The sequence below is a fragment of the Scyliorhinus torazame genome, chromosome 11 (genome assembly GCF_047496885.1).
Source record: "Scyliorhinus torazame isolate Kashiwa2021f chromosome 11, sScyTor2.1, whole genome shotgun sequence".
Taxonomy (NCBI): Eukaryota; Metazoa; Chordata; class Chondrichthyes; order Carcharhiniformes; family Scyliorhinidae; genus Scyliorhinus; species Scyliorhinus torazame.
In genome coordinates, this window is record NC_092717.1 from 20,099,721 (window position 1) to 20,115,239 (window position 15,519).

Sequence of the window (15,519 nt, forward strand, 5' to 3'; positions counted from 1 at the left end):
TTGTCAGGAAGGAAGCTTTATTTCAAGTTTAATATGCATTTTTCTTCCCAATGGAATTCGGCTTAAGATTCATGAATTTAATCAAAAGGTTAACCTTAAAAACATGGGAAAATTACATTCAGTCAACAGGGAAACATCAGAGATTAATCAATACTTAAGATTATTGTGCTGTAACCAGGGCTTACAGTTCGAACAATGTCAAACTAGGAAATGAAACTCAACAGTTTGGATATATATGATTCAGATATCAACACTTGTCACTCAGATACGGTCTGGCACGGGCTACTCTTTCTTTCTGCTTTATGGCTGAAGACATCAGTTAAAGTAATAATGGGATGACTGTATTCAGATGCCGTTCAATAACAATTTTCATTTTGTACAACCAGCTGCAGACATTATTTAAAAAGGTTGCAGTTTTTAAAAATCAGTCTTTGTATACAATCCTTATAGATCATTTTACAACTTTTATTCCAGCTCCTCGTTCTATCAGTCCTTCTGGTTTACTTCCGCCGCTTGCGACTTCGATGCCGGTCCTCATCTCGAGTATGATGCTCTCTGAAATTATACATGAAAAATGTGTTACACCTGTACTGCCACACAAGGATTCCATTAAATGCAACTAAAATAAATTACTTTCCAATCGGAGATATACTCACTTCTCTCGTCTTTTCCTAGAGTCTCTTTCTTTAGCCCAGTCTGGACTTCTTTTCCGTTCATGTGGACTTTGGGTGCGGTTCTTTCGTCGGCTGTCATGGTCAATAGACTTGGTACTTCCAGTTGATTGAGATTCCATTGAAGGAGACCTGTCATCACCAGACTTCCTTCTATAACAGAAAAATACACATCTCAGCAAAGAAAATGTTAATACAAGGCTATTCCTGCGCCAATCGTCCCTTTGAAAATTTCAGCACAATTAATGCACATTACAGAGCCAATATGAAATGGTTACACTCAATCAATGTAAAATGAAAGCAGAATGACTGAGAAGTTTGCATAATAACGTTTGCATAATTCTCTATAACATGCTTCACACTTTTTGTGCCTAAAAAGGTATTTTTGCTCATTGTTTTAGTATGCCCACGAGAAACGTACAAGCAATTCAGTCAATTGTTTTCATTTAGTTGGAAAAATCTAGCATTTGTTCATTTCCTTCAATCTTTCTCTCCCTCATCACACCCTTGTGAAATTTAGAAACTGGCTCTGCGCAGAAAGCAATGAAACTACCACATTCCAATACTTATATGATGGCTTCTGCTAAGGTGCGAGTTACATCTCAGCAGGTTTATTAAATGAGTACTACAGCTCAAGAAACTTACAAGTTCAACCCTGAATCTATGCTAAATTTACTGATTTTACTTAATTTATTTTACTTACTCAAGCAATGACAATGATTGTTTGACATCCCATTGCATGAGAGGACAAGCACTCTCATGCTTGTGTGATAGAGAATGGGGAAATAAAGACTGGGACCTCTTCTAATATAGGTCTCAACATTTTTATTGTTGCAAACAGCACAGCAGGTAATTAGATATACTTTTAGGTAATAATAATCTTTATTGCCACAAGTAGGCTTAAACTAACACTGCAATGAAGTTACTGTGAAAATCCCCTAGTCTCCACACTCCGTGCCTGTTTGGTTACACTGAGGGAGAATTCAGAATGTCCAATTCACCTAACAAGCACCGGCGGGATGCTCCGTCCCGCCGAGCCACATTTCTACCTCACCCCGCCAGCGGGATTCTCCGTTACACCGGCCGATCAATGGGGTTTCCCATTGTGGGGCAGCCCCACGTCATTGGGGCAGCCCCGAGCTGCGGGCAAAACGGAGCATCCGGCTGGCGGAGAATCCCACCCCACGTCTTTCGGGACTTGCGGGATGAAACCCACGCAGACACGGGGAGAACATCCAGACTCCGCACAGTGACCCAGGTCGGGAATTGAACCCGGGATCCTGGTGCTGTGCTAACCACTGTGCTACCGTGCCGCCGTGATAGGTGGACGTTTATGTTATATTTTGGAATAATGTATCTAAATTTGATGGTAAGTTAGTAATTGTTTGCTTCCGGGACAAAACAGACACCCATTGTTCCAAGTGGGTGGCTGGACATGCATGAGAAACTCTTCACTTTACATATAATTTTACTATTCCGGTGTACAAATTTAATCATTTACATATATTTTTCAATCTTTTCTGGGTGTTGATTTAAGATTATAATGGAGCAAAAGTAGATATACACTCACTAACCAATAATTCACCTCATCTATCTGGATTTTTTGCCACTTTTTATGGTCGAATCAAAACAATTTTGACAACTGCATACCTGCAAGAAACTGCAGAGCTTTTCAAAGATAACGAAGTGTTCTGATCATCATATTCTTCAGTGTTACTATAGTCATTCTGGTCGTTCCACTGTCTTGACAATTGTTCCATGTGGACATTAATAACATCCTTAATTATCTAAATTAATTAGGTACAATAAACAGGATTACATTTTAAACAATAATCTGACAAGTAGAGAGTGCATACAACAAATTCACATTGGAACCGACTTTAGACCCCACAGGCTGATTTCACAAGTGACATTACAATTACTACAGAACTTCCATGATCTAGCACAGCACAGGACAGGATCTTTCTGATGCTGGAGAATGGAAATTGGCCGATGATAGACAGAACTCGCACTTCAGTCTCACAAATCTAACACAGCAATATTACGCAAATAAAGTACAAACAGGTTGCAACCTTTTAAAAAGTGTGATGAACTACAATCATTTGCCCACTGGAAACCTGATAAATAGCTGAGGATGATTGTCGTGCAGATAATGCAAGTGTTAAGATTTTGGGCCCTTTCCACTATTATTCTAGAGCTTTGAGTTTTCATGTAGGATGACTCAAAAAAAAAAAAGAGGCAAGTTACGATTACTTTATTTTCAAGTGGCCTTGATATTTAGGTAAGCTTTCAGCAATGGAGTCAGCAGAACAAGTTATTTGCTTTGAGACACCAGCTGCCATAGTTTTCAAAGAGAATCAGAACTGGTTTCAAGCTCAAATTAAGTAAATTACAAAAGATATGTAAGCAGACAAGACAGATTATATATTTGCAAGACAAATCTGCCACCTTGTCGTTCACAGAAGAAAATACAAGGATAACAACACTAAACTCCAAATTAACCCTTTGCTGATACCTTTATAATACTATTCCAAGCATTTGTTTTGAGCTCCATTTACATCCTTAATTCCTGATGAGATTCACAAAATGAGCATGGGAAAGAATGGGAATAAGGTCTCGAAGGGAAAGGGAAATCTCGAATCAGCAGAAAATGAATGAACTAATTTTTAAAAAATTAATTTATAGAAGTTGGGTGTCGGTAGCGAGACCAGAATGTGGAACAGTCTTTCTGAAAGAAAAACTGCTAAGTCGCCTGTCAGGAGTTGAATTCTGACGTGGACAAGGACAACCCAGCTTTGAACCCACAAGCAGTCCTGTCTTAAGTGAGGGAGTGAGTGCGCATGTTCAATGGCCATGAGGAGCTGCTCCCCTCCCGCCCCACTCCGGATCTTTTCACCAAAGGCAGGGCTCTGCCTTCCCTTTTCCCGAGCTCCGTGAACCAGCCCCTCCCCATGCCGAGGGAGACGCAACCCGCCCCCCGCAAGGCCGAGCGGGGCCGTCCTACAGAAGCTGGTGTGGGCCTGCAGCGAGTTGAAGCAGGCATTATCCGTGGATTACAGCTCGCTTGATTAGGAAGTGTGCCGACTCCCTACATAGCCTGAAGTGGCTGATGTGGTGGTAGATGGGGAGGGGGGTTTGGAGGGGGTGCTCTCTGTTAGCCCCAACACAGTAGACATGCTCCGAATCCGATAGGGCAGATCTGCAGGAGGCACAGTTTTGCTGTTACATTGGCTCTGGCACATCCTCCAAGCCCATGTGAATGTCTTGCTATTACCATCTAACCTCCTCTGCCATATTTAATTTTGCCCTGTTGTAGAGCAAATGGAGCCTAGATTGCCAATGGGGCATTTAACAGTTAACTACGTTTACAAGACTTCGGTCCATCTGGCCTTGAACAGGCTTGCCAACTCCGACCAAATGTATCCCTGGAGGAAACATCCCTTGAACAACAGCCCGACCCAGTCTTTTCATTTCTCACGTCTTCAACATTTATGTAACTAATAAACACAATCGTTAAAATTATTTTTTAAAGAATGTCGGCAGCAACCGGCTTTTATTTTGAACATGCTGGCCGTGACCGGGTTTTAAACGTGAACGATGCAGTCTTCCCTGCCAGAAGCAGCGGCAGAGAGCAGGTCATGTGCCCAGCATGTACACCGACGTCACACGCTTTTACGTCCCTGCTTTTGGCGCGAAATCAGAGATTCCTCCATTTTCTAGCTATAAGCAAGCAAGGCAGCAGGATTGCAAGAACTGAAGATGAATCGTTTTTGTAAGGAAGAAAGAGCCAGAGTCACAACCAGGCCAGGAACTCACAAATTAATCTACTAGTGTGAGCTGCTCAGAAGAGTCCACGGAAGGACAAAGCAGTGCTAGTGTGAGCTGTATGCAGAGCTCCAGGGCCTCTGGTGAACAGCCGACTAAAAGGAAACTGAAATCGGGCAAAAAGCAGTACAAAGATGATTTCTTGAGGTATGGCTTTGATAATTGAGCCAATGCAAATCAGGATGCAAAGCCCATGTGTGTTTTATGCAGGGAACGACTGGCAAATTAAAGTTTAAAATCTTTAAAGGCATTTGAAGACTAAGTATGGCGAGTTTGAAGACAAACTTCTTGATTTTTTTTTCCCAAGGATGCTTAGAGAACTTAAATCATCAGCTTAAGTTCTTAGCAAAAATGTAACACTGAATGACAAAGCAAGTGAGATCGTGAGGATCAAGCAGGCTCACCTATTGCAGTAAAGGCAAGCAAAAATGGGTCGTGAAGGTTGGCCGGCGTGGGTTGCAAAGGTCGGTCGGTTGGTAAAAGTGGGTCCCGGGGTAAAAAAGTTTCAAAAATATTGTTCATCAGCGGTGGAGGGAGTGAATGTTTGTGGAAGAGGCACCAATCAAGCTGGCTACTTTGTTCCAGATGGTGTTGAACCTCTGGAGTATTATTGGAGCTGCCCTCCTCCAAACAAGTGGAGAATATTCCATTACACTCCTGACTTGTGCCTTGCAGGTGGTGGACAGGCTTTGGGGGGGCTTGGGAGGTAAGTTACTCATCGCAGGATTCCTAGCCTTTGACCTGCTATTGCAACCAAGTACTGATATGGTGAGTCCAGTTCAGTTTCTGGTCATCTGTAACCGCCAGGATGTTGATTGTGGGGGATTAAGCAATGGTAATACCAATGAATATCAAGAGGCGACAGTTAGGTCCTCTCTTGTCGGAGACGGTAATTGTCTGGCACTTGTGTGGCGCAAATGTTACTTGCCACATGCGAGCCTAACCTGGATATTATCTGGGTTTTGCTGCATTTGGACATGAACTGCTTCATTGTCTGAGGAGACACAAATGGTGCTGAACATTGTGCCTCTGAAAACATCCCCTCTTTTGACCTTATGATGGAAGGAAGGAAGATTATTGATGAAGCAACTGAAGGAGGTTGGGCCTAGGACACTACCCTGAGGAATTCCTGCAGTGATGTCCTCGGACTGAGATGACTGACCTCCAACAACCACAACCATCTTCCTTTGTGCCAGATATGACTCCAACCAGTCGAGTTTTCCTCCCAAATTCCCATTGACTCTAGTTTTGCTCGGGCTGCTTGAATGCCATATTCTGCCAAATGCTGCCTTGGTGACAAGGGCAGTCATTCTCACCTCAACTCTTGACATTCAGCTCTTTTGTCCATGTTTGAACCAAGGCTGTAATGAAGTCAGGAAGTGAGTGACCTTGGCAGAACCCAAACTGAGCATCCCTGAGCAGGTTACTTCTGAGTAAATGCCAACTGATAGTGCTGCCGATGACTCCTTCCATCACTTTGCTGATGCTTGAGTAGACTGATGGGGCGGTAATTGGCCAGGTTGGATTTGTCATGTTTCTGGTGGACAGGACATAGCTAGGTAATTTTCTCCTTAATTAACTTAATATTTATCATAATTAAGACACAAAGATTATCTCACAGGCACTTACCTCAGTGTACGATTTCTTTGTTATATGAACATTCTTGGCTCTGTAGGATTGGCGACGACGTTTGTAATCTCTCATTTCAGCAAGGATTTCAAGGTGTGACTTTGGCCATCTCTGTTCATCATCTATGTTTGGGCGAGGAAGACATTTTTGATGCATATAATAGGTGGTCTGCATAATCACAGTTGAATGCAAGTATGGATCATACAAAATAACTTGAAACGCAACAACTTCCAATGATCAGTAACCTATACTAGTATCAGACCAATATCATGCTTCCATTGTTCCCAGCAAACTACAACTTTGGATAGCCATACTGCCTAAACTAAGTTTCTATCCTGCAAAAATCTAAAATGATTTATGATGTGCTAATCTATTGTTAAATTTAAACAACTACAAGTTTGTCTTGGGATAATTATCAATCTTCCCTAGTGACACATTGATAAATGATCACGGGCTCTAAAAATAATATTCCATTTTCCAAGATGACCAAAAGACCCTGCTTATTATAATCAAATGCGGATTGTCCAAGGTTATTGAAAAATATTAACAGGATCAGTACAAGACAAAGGATGTCTTGCGGCACAGTGGGTAGCATCCTTGCCTCGGAGTCAAAAGCTCCGGGTTAGAGTCCCACCCCAGGACTTGATGGCCAAGGAAGGTGCCCAGCATACAGGTCGAGTATTAACCTACAAAATATTTCCAACACGCCAATGGCAAGTGTTAAGAACGGGAGAAACTCCTGGTCAGTCATGCTTGCCTTGGGAATGGTGCCCAGACTGTTGGCTGTGGTACTGTTTGCTGACATTATGGCGGCATGGTGGCACAGTGGTCAGCACTGCTGCCTCACAGCACCAGAGACCCAGGTTCAATTCCGGCCTTAGGCCACTGTCTATGTGGAGTTTGTGCATTCTCCCCATGTCTGCGTGGGTTTCCTCCGGGTAATCCGGTTTCCTCCCACAGTCCAAAGATGTGAAGGTTAGGTGGATTGGCCATGATAAATTGCCCTTAGTGTCCAGGATGTGCAGGTTAGATTATAAGGAAATAGGGCGGGGTGGATGGGGGAGTGAGCATGGGTAGAGTGTTAATTCGAAGGGTAGGTGCAGACTAGATGGGCCGAATGGCCTCCTTCTGCAGTGTAGGGATTCTATGATTATAAGACGACACCAAGTAAATTCGAGCTCTGAAGTTAAAATAAAAATGAAATACAAACCTCGACTGAGCTTTGCAGCAAGATCCACATACAAATCACCATCATTTTCAATAGATTTCGTTCTTTGATCACTGGTTTCTTTGACAACATGTTCGTAGATAGCTAGGCGATCCGCAGGAGTTAGGTCACAGATGAAACGTTTATGATTCTCAGGAACTTCACGAGGTACTGACGAATAATCACCTATATATATATATATATATTAACAGTTTATTCAGTTACTCGTAAACTTTACATAATTTTCAAACAAAATACTGTAAGTCCAACTTCCACATGGAAAATGGGCTATTGTATGCGTTGTCAACCAAAAATATTTATTTTCATACTTTACAGATTCTGCCGATATCTTGAAAGATAATCTGGTGATGAGTGAGAACATTTTCGAAATTTCAAATTTTGAATGTGAAAAAAATATTTTAACGTTTACAATTGCCCAGCAGGATTAAGAGTACAAGTAATGTGATATCATTAACTTTGAGTTCCAACCTGTCACGCCAATATCAAAAGGTTGCCATGTCTTGAGCAGGCCCCTAGGAACAGCTCTTGCAATAAGCTGAAAGATCTGACCACCTCATTCAAAACATATTTGGGGGTCATTCTACAATAAAACCGGGCCAAAGGGCCCTTTCTACACTGCAGTATTCTGTGATTCTGTTATAAAGCAATAGGATAAAGGTGTCTCATTCAAAAAAAAAAAATCTGTGTCATTAATATATAAATGTTATACAAAGTCAAAACTGCTTTCAAAATTCTATCTAGCATTGAACCGGTGGTATAATGCATCAATACCTGCACTTTGGGAGTGCTTGGACTTCTACACAAGACCAAGTTTGCAAACCTGACCAGATTATTCAGGTACAGTAACAAGCAGATAAAAAATACAGAACCTCAACTCCCAATTCAGTCCCTGTTTCACAATCTGATACTACAGCACTACTGGTAGAACAAATGAAATGGCAGCCATGACTATATATCATGGGATAAGGTTAACCAAGTGACTACATAAATGATCACATATCCCTCCAAAATTGAAATGAGCTATACTTTTACACCCAGGTTATGTGCTGTTGATAAATCAAGCTTATCACCACAGATTTAAATGAGGATGTTCAAAATGCACGGAATCTGACATCTCAGAAACTGAACAGATCGGTGTAAAATAAGAGCAGTATTCTTCAATGCCAGGATTATGGTTACATATTCCAGCAGCTAAAAAGGATAATGCAGTGGGAGTGACGGTCTCTGCCGTTTAATGCATGACAAGATGCACATGAAAACATGCAACAGATTCAGGTCCTAAAATTATCTCTGTTGTATTAAGAAATGCTCCGCCTTTTAAGAAAGGACTGCCAATTCAGCAGGAATGGCAAATAGGATTGCAACGGCAGATATGCCCAGAGCACCTTAGCTGAAGTAACTTTATTGCATAATTATTGGCCCAAAATGCATTGCCAAACACTTATGCACTACTATACATCAGATGTTCTCCATGTACAGCAAGTGATTCAGACCTTGCAAGCTAGGTCCATATATTGTAAAATTAAAAAACTTCTGTATGAAGATGTTTTAACAAACACAATGGTAAAGAACTGTTGGCAACCTCAGCATTCCATTTGATCCTGTGCTTCTGATTTCATAACTTCTCCAGCACCAAGACTGTTGGCTTCAAGCTCCATAATGCAAGCCTTTTATGCTGCTGCTATCCTTATCCGTGATTTTACCTCCAGGCCCAATCATTCCAATAATCTCCTGGCCGGTCTATTGCCTTCCGTAAACTTAAACTCACGCCAGGATCTGAAGTCTGTGTTATACCTTATCCTCTTCACCTGCTACTCACTGGCCTGTACTGGTGCCCAATCCTGAAACTACTCAATTTTAAAACTTTCATCCTCCTGTTCAAATCTACCCATGGCCTGTCCCTCCACCAGCCCTACAACCCGTTGAAAGTTTTGTGTTCCTAGACCTGTGGTTTTTGCCCATCCCCCACCCTTAATTTTACATTAGGTGCCCATGTCACTGGCCAAGCAATCTTTATACTCTAGAATTTCCTCCCCAAACCTGTTTTTCTCTCACTCCTTTCCCCACTTCTCTTTAAAACCTACATTTTTGACCGAGTGTTGGCCAACTGATCTAATTTGTTTTAATCCTTTGTTTTCAGTTTCAGCTTTTGACTAATTGTGTACCCGTGAAGGACCTTGGGTCATAGAAGGCAGTATATATGTGCAAGTTGTTGTTATTGTTGAAAGCTCTGCTTTACATTTTCTACTGTCATGGATTCTTCACGAATATCAACTTTCTCATGATTATGGCACTTCTTGCTTGTAGCAGTCAGTTTACAAGGTAACAACCCAAACTTATATTTTTGAAAGTGTTGATTAATTGGTTAAACTCAACATCATCTATTATTGCAGCTAATGAAATTAGCTATAAACACAGACCCATAAAGTACAGGCCTTTTTTTTTCTGATTCGTTCTTGCCCATCCCTAATTGAACCGAGTGGTTTGCTAGGCCATTTCAGTGGGGGTATCGTTGTGTGGGTCTGGGGTCTCATGTAGGCCAGACGGGTAAGGACGGCAGATTTCCTTCCGTCAAGGACATTAGTGAACCAGATGGGGTTTTACAGCAATCAGCAATGGTCATGGACTTTTAATTCCAGACTTTGAATCCAAATTTCACTATCTCCCATGGTGGGATTGGAACCTGGGACCTCAGAGCATTACCCTGGGTGTCTGGATTACTAGTCCAGCGACAATACCATTACACCAGTGTCTCCCCTGCTAAGAGACATTATTTATAATGCACATTTATCTGTGTAAGTAGGTCTATTCCGTAAACAACAAATACAGATTGATATTTCTTAGTACAATTGTTTACTTTGATTTAACCAGTCCATTAAATTGAGGTTCATATTTAAAGGATATAATTTTAAAAGGATACTGTATGACATCAAGTAAAATTCTGTGCAAATCTGTACATGAGGAGAACATTCTTTCATGTTCATCATTCCTGTCAAATATACTCACCCCTGTTACTGAAAGAGAAAAACCAAGAAATTTAAATTATCATGTTCAAAAGGAATTCCAAATATTTAGTGAAATGTGAATCACAGAATTACAATTAAGTAGTTAACTGCCATTGTTACAGTTACAAAATCATGTTCAAAAGCATTGGCTGAAGGTTACCTTTAGCGAGGAGGTACCAAGATTTAACAACTGGTGTGAAACAGGTAAAGTTAGGAATTTCCCATGGCCAAAATCTCCAGACATACATTGGGCAAATACAAATATGTGTAGCTTGCATATATTTCACATAAAATGCTGATTTTGTCACATGCACTGGTCTCCAGTACAATGCATACCCCTAATATTAACCAACTGTCCTGAAATATCCAGAAAGGAAGAGAAAGGAACATATCATGCAAACAAATGCGATGAAATAGACTACTTCCTGATACACAGTGTTGCAAATATAGTCCATTCAATTAATTCAACGTCTCCGAACAAAAGGAAACAAATACCACTTGTATCTTGCAAGTACAATAGGTCATTACTAGAGAATAGGCTGTCACAATGGGGAATTTACCCAAGGAGAAGTCTGTAATTACTTAGCAAAGCAGAATTAGACTACAATTGCAAGAATATTTTATTGTTCAAAACCGGTTCCATATCAACCACTCAAACCTTTAAAAATATTTTTTAAACTCTACTAGAGCACAGACTGTCATTCAGTTTAATTAATCAGTTCAATTAAAACTAAGAGATTTTCTTGACCATCAGAACTTGTGAGCAATGGCTTCTAGCTTTTCCATGAACCCAATTTCTATGCTGCAAGGGTCTCCGAGAGCTATCACCAAGAGTAAAATACGTCAGTCCAATCTTCAAAACTCCACTACTGACTGATTTAAGGGAAGAATTCCAGGTAAAGTATGAGAAGAGTTTTTGCCATGTGCCGTGAGGTTCAACTGCACTATGTTTTAAAAAAACATGGGATTACCATGTGATTGAAGTTCAATAGCTCATAGTAAATGTCTAAACTTGCAGACTTGAGATAATTATCAAGATGAGCTTTCATTATACTGTAGACTGATTGCAGTCATGACCATACCAAGGAAGGATCAGTTGCAACAGAAGATTGTCAATCACATAAGGAATTTGCCACTAACAAGTTACTGAATTAAATTGAACAGCTATTACCACTATTAAAATAGAAGCTTCTTCAGTCCTCCTCTAGTAATGTTATTGATAAATGGTAGTTAGGTGTGAGCCATGAGGAAAGAGAAACAGTACTCGGGAGGTTCACATTGAAAGGAAGCATAGAGGTGACGTTATTGCAGTATTTAAGATTCTGAAGGCTATAGATTAAATGGATTCCAGAACGATTCTCAATATTAATTCAAGGGCAAGGCAACTTGGATTCATGCTTGACGAGAAACCAAAATTTCAGGTTTAAGATACAACTTTGTTACTGAGGATGTTATGATTTTGAAACAGAATCCGAAACTTCTTTGTTGCAGACAAGGTTATTTAAGGGCCTCAGAATTAAAGTAGGGTTAGAAATCTGTAACCTTTAAAGTAGGCCCAATAGATGATGGGTTCTGGTTGTCTGCAGTTGTGTTCCATAGGAACATTGGTACAGGTATACCATTCAGCTTCTCAAACCTCTTCTGACATTAAATGAGTTTATATTTGTTTTATATATCAACTCCACTTACCAGCCTTCATTCCCTATCCCTTGATTCCCTCACCCAATAAGAATTGATCAACTGCAGTCTTGCAAAATGACTTTGAGGCATGTTCTTTTTTGGGGGAAGGGGGGGGGGGGGGGGTTGCTTTAGTGTAAATACGTTGTGAGTAAGCATGGCCACCTGAAGTCTCGAAGGAATTTCCCAAGAATTTGTACTGAAACTACTAACAATGTTTGTATTTCCCAGAAGTTGCATTACTAGCAGTGACGAGGCACATGCAGGAGGTTGCGCCATCTAATGGATAGGATTATCATTGATGCACCTGATAGGTTTTATTTTCCTGTTCATAATAGCAACGACATTTTCTTCCACCTTCTGGACAAAATGATACACATACTGAAGACCAGCAATTCAAAGATGGTCTTAATGTTCAATCACCACTTTAGCTAATGCCTCAGCTGAACAAATAGCCAGTGCCAGAGCAGCTATTTCAAGGTGATTATTTTGAAGAGGCACCATCATGCGATTGTAGATGCTAACATCCTATACCAAATCAAATTTACATTGGAATTATATCATTGAAGATCTTTTAAAATTATATTGTATTTTTTTTAAATTTCAACTTGGACTCTCTTACCTTGAGAAAACACTCTTTCTTCTTTTCCAAGTGGAGCTTTCCTTTTTGCTTGTTGAATTATCTGAGCCTGCAAATCTTTATCTAAACAGAACGAGAAACAATTCTCATCATTTTACACAATCTCGAATGATGGCATGTCATAGATAAAGTTGTACGCTTAAGAGATGAAAAAGTCAAATAAGAGATTCAAAGAGATACTCTTGAGAATCACATGGTTTGTCTTTGCTAAGAAAATGTGTATCATAACATGAAAAAGATGACAAGAAAAAGCATGTAAGAATACACGCACAAAATTATTTAAGTGTTAAATAAACGTAAAACTGTTAAGTCTTTTGCTCCACTTCAGCAACTAAAACAATCTGCCAGTTGCATTTGTCAACACTCTGTGGCGTCATGTACTGATTATTCCAGTAGGATTACTCTCCACTGGTCACTGTATTCTAAAAAGGACATGGACACAATAGAGGGTGCAGAGAAAATTTACAAGGATGATAACAGAAATGCATCGGTGTACATATCAGGAAAGGATTGTCAGGGCGATTCTCTATTCCCTTGAAAAAAGAAGATAGCTGAGGGGTGACTAAAATAAAAGAGATCTTTTCATTACGAAAGGTTTTGACAAGAGTGGAGAGAATGTTTTCTTTTGTGGGGAAGAGCACAACTAGAGGCCATCAATATAAGGTAGACACCAAGAAATCCAATAGGGAATTCAGGAGAAACTTCTTTATCCAAAGAGCGGTGAGAACGTGGGACACACTACCGCAGCATTGAAGTGAATAGTGTAGATGCATTTAAGGGGAAGCTAGTCAAACATATGAGGCAGAAAGTAACAGGGGGTTACAATGATAGATTTAGATGAGGAAAAGTGGGAGGAGGCTCAAGTGGAGTTTAAACACCAGCATGACCAGGTTGGATCAACTGGCCTGCTTCTCTGTCATATATCCCATATTAAGCAGATATTCATTGTTTCTTATGTGCAGAGAGTACAATCGTTAATCACAATCTCATTAAAATTAATTGAATCAGTTTATCAAGAACATTAAATCTAGAAGTTACTGTAATAGTCTTCTTGAAAATGCCTGTCGTACATACCCATTTTAAACGTAGGTACCAGAGTTTTCTCATAGGCGAACAAGGGATCACACATTACAGCCTGAATATTAAAAGAATCAAGAAAACACTCACTGTAACATTCAAAATTGAATTTACATACAAAAGAAAATTTACAGCCAATCCTGATTGATTACTTAAGCTTGATATTAGCAGCCACACATTTAACATAGTTCTATGAGAACCCTTGACCACTTTTTAATTTTAGAAACATTACATATATTTAAAATAAGCTAAAAGGTTTTACTGTTTTAAAGAAAATAACATTTACTAGGCTTCAATTACTATAGACTTCACTGCAAACACTGACACAGGTGTGGTTAGTATTGAGAGCACACTGGGTCTTTTTATTCATATCTTCATAAAAGTATATGCATTCTCCAAAAATGAGGGAAGAAGCAAAGGGCAAAATTGCATTACCAAATTAAAATAATTCAAAGAGATCTCTATGAACTGTTACCTCAGTGTAACCATGTCTGTAGATAGGACAGAGCTTTATGGAGAAGCCCCCTTAGTAGTCTTCTATAATCCACCCTTTTTATGAATATCCATGTATGAGCCATAGGCAGCTACTTATGTTTTATTTTCTCTCCACTGTTCTAGATATCTTGCTGACAATGCCATACTAATCTGCTCCCAGAAACAATGCTAATCAACTTCAACAGGAAGTTGATAAATATAAATATAAGCAATTGGGGGACAAAGACACTCTGGATAGATAGGATATTGCCATCACAGAATAAGTGAATCAATTAAATTTGAAGTACCACATGCAGCTTCCATGCATCTGTATCACTGATACAGATTAAAACACTGGAGAGAAAATGGACAATTGAGTTCTGAACAAATACTGATTTGCAGAGAAAACCCGGAGTTACATACTGCCCAGTTCAATTACATTTTGCACACTCACAAACATGGACAAAACAGCTGAACTCAAGAGGTGAGGGGAGAGTGACTGCCACTGACTTCAAGGCAGCATTTGATCCAAGTATGGCATCAAGAAGCCCGAGCAAAACTGGAGTCAATGGGAATCAGGGGGGAACTCTCCAACTGGTTGGAGTCATACCTAGCACAAAGAAAGATGGTTGTGGTGGTTGGAGGTCAGTCATCTCAGTCACGGGACATCAGTGCAGGAGTTCCTCAGGAGCTATCTTCAGCTGCTTCATCAATGACCTTCCTTCCAACATAAGGTCAGATGCGGGGACATTCGTTGACGATTGCACAATGTTCAGCACCGTTCTCAACTCAAGACACTGAAGCAGTCCACGTGTAAAAGACCTGGACAATATCCAGGCTTGGGCGGACAAGTGGCAAATAACAGTCACACCAGACAACATTCACACCAGACAAGTGCCAGGCAATGACTATCTCCAATACGAGAAAATCAAACCATCGCCCATTGACATTCAATGGCATTACCATCACTGAATCCTCCACTATCAAGATCCCAGGGATTACCATTGACCAGAAACTGGACTAGTCATATAAATACAGTGGTTACAAGAGCTGGTCAGAGGCTAGGAATCCTGCGGCAGGTAACTCACCTCCTAAGCCCTCCCCACCACCTACAAAGCACATGTCAGGAGCGCAATGGAATATTCACCACCTGCCTGGATGAGTGTTGCTCCAACAATACTCAAGCTCAACATCATCCAGGACAAGGCACCTGTTTGATTTGGCACCCCTTCCACAAATATTCACTCCCTCCACCACCAACACGCATTAGCAGCAGTGTGTACCATTTACAAG

At 40.4% G+C, this 15,519-nt stretch overlaps 1 protein-coding gene across 2 annotated transcripts in view; it reads right to left on the reverse strand.

Moving 5' to 3' along the window:
- The window catches only part of snrnp48 (small nuclear ribonucleoprotein 48 (U11/U12)), an 18,503-nt gene continuing 2,984 nt past the window's right edge, over positions 1-15,519 (reverse strand). For both annotated transcript variants that reach the window (XM_072467011.1, XM_072467010.1), the window contains exons 3-9: positions 13,750-13,810; positions 12,658-12,738; positions 7,336-7,518; positions 6,126-6,247; positions 2,322-2,458; positions 657-824; positions 1-555 (exon numbers count right to left, since the gene is read on the reverse strand). In XM_072467011.1, coding sequence (XP_072323112.1) covers positions 501-555; positions 657-824; positions 2,322-2,458; positions 6,126-6,247; positions 7,336-7,518; positions 12,658-12,738; positions 13,750-13,810 — 807 coding nt within the window. In that variant the 3' untranslated portion in view covers positions 1-500. The remainder of the gene's footprint in view (positions 556-656; positions 825-2,321; positions 2,459-6,125; positions 6,248-7,335; positions 7,519-12,657; positions 12,739-13,749; positions 13,811-15,519) is intronic.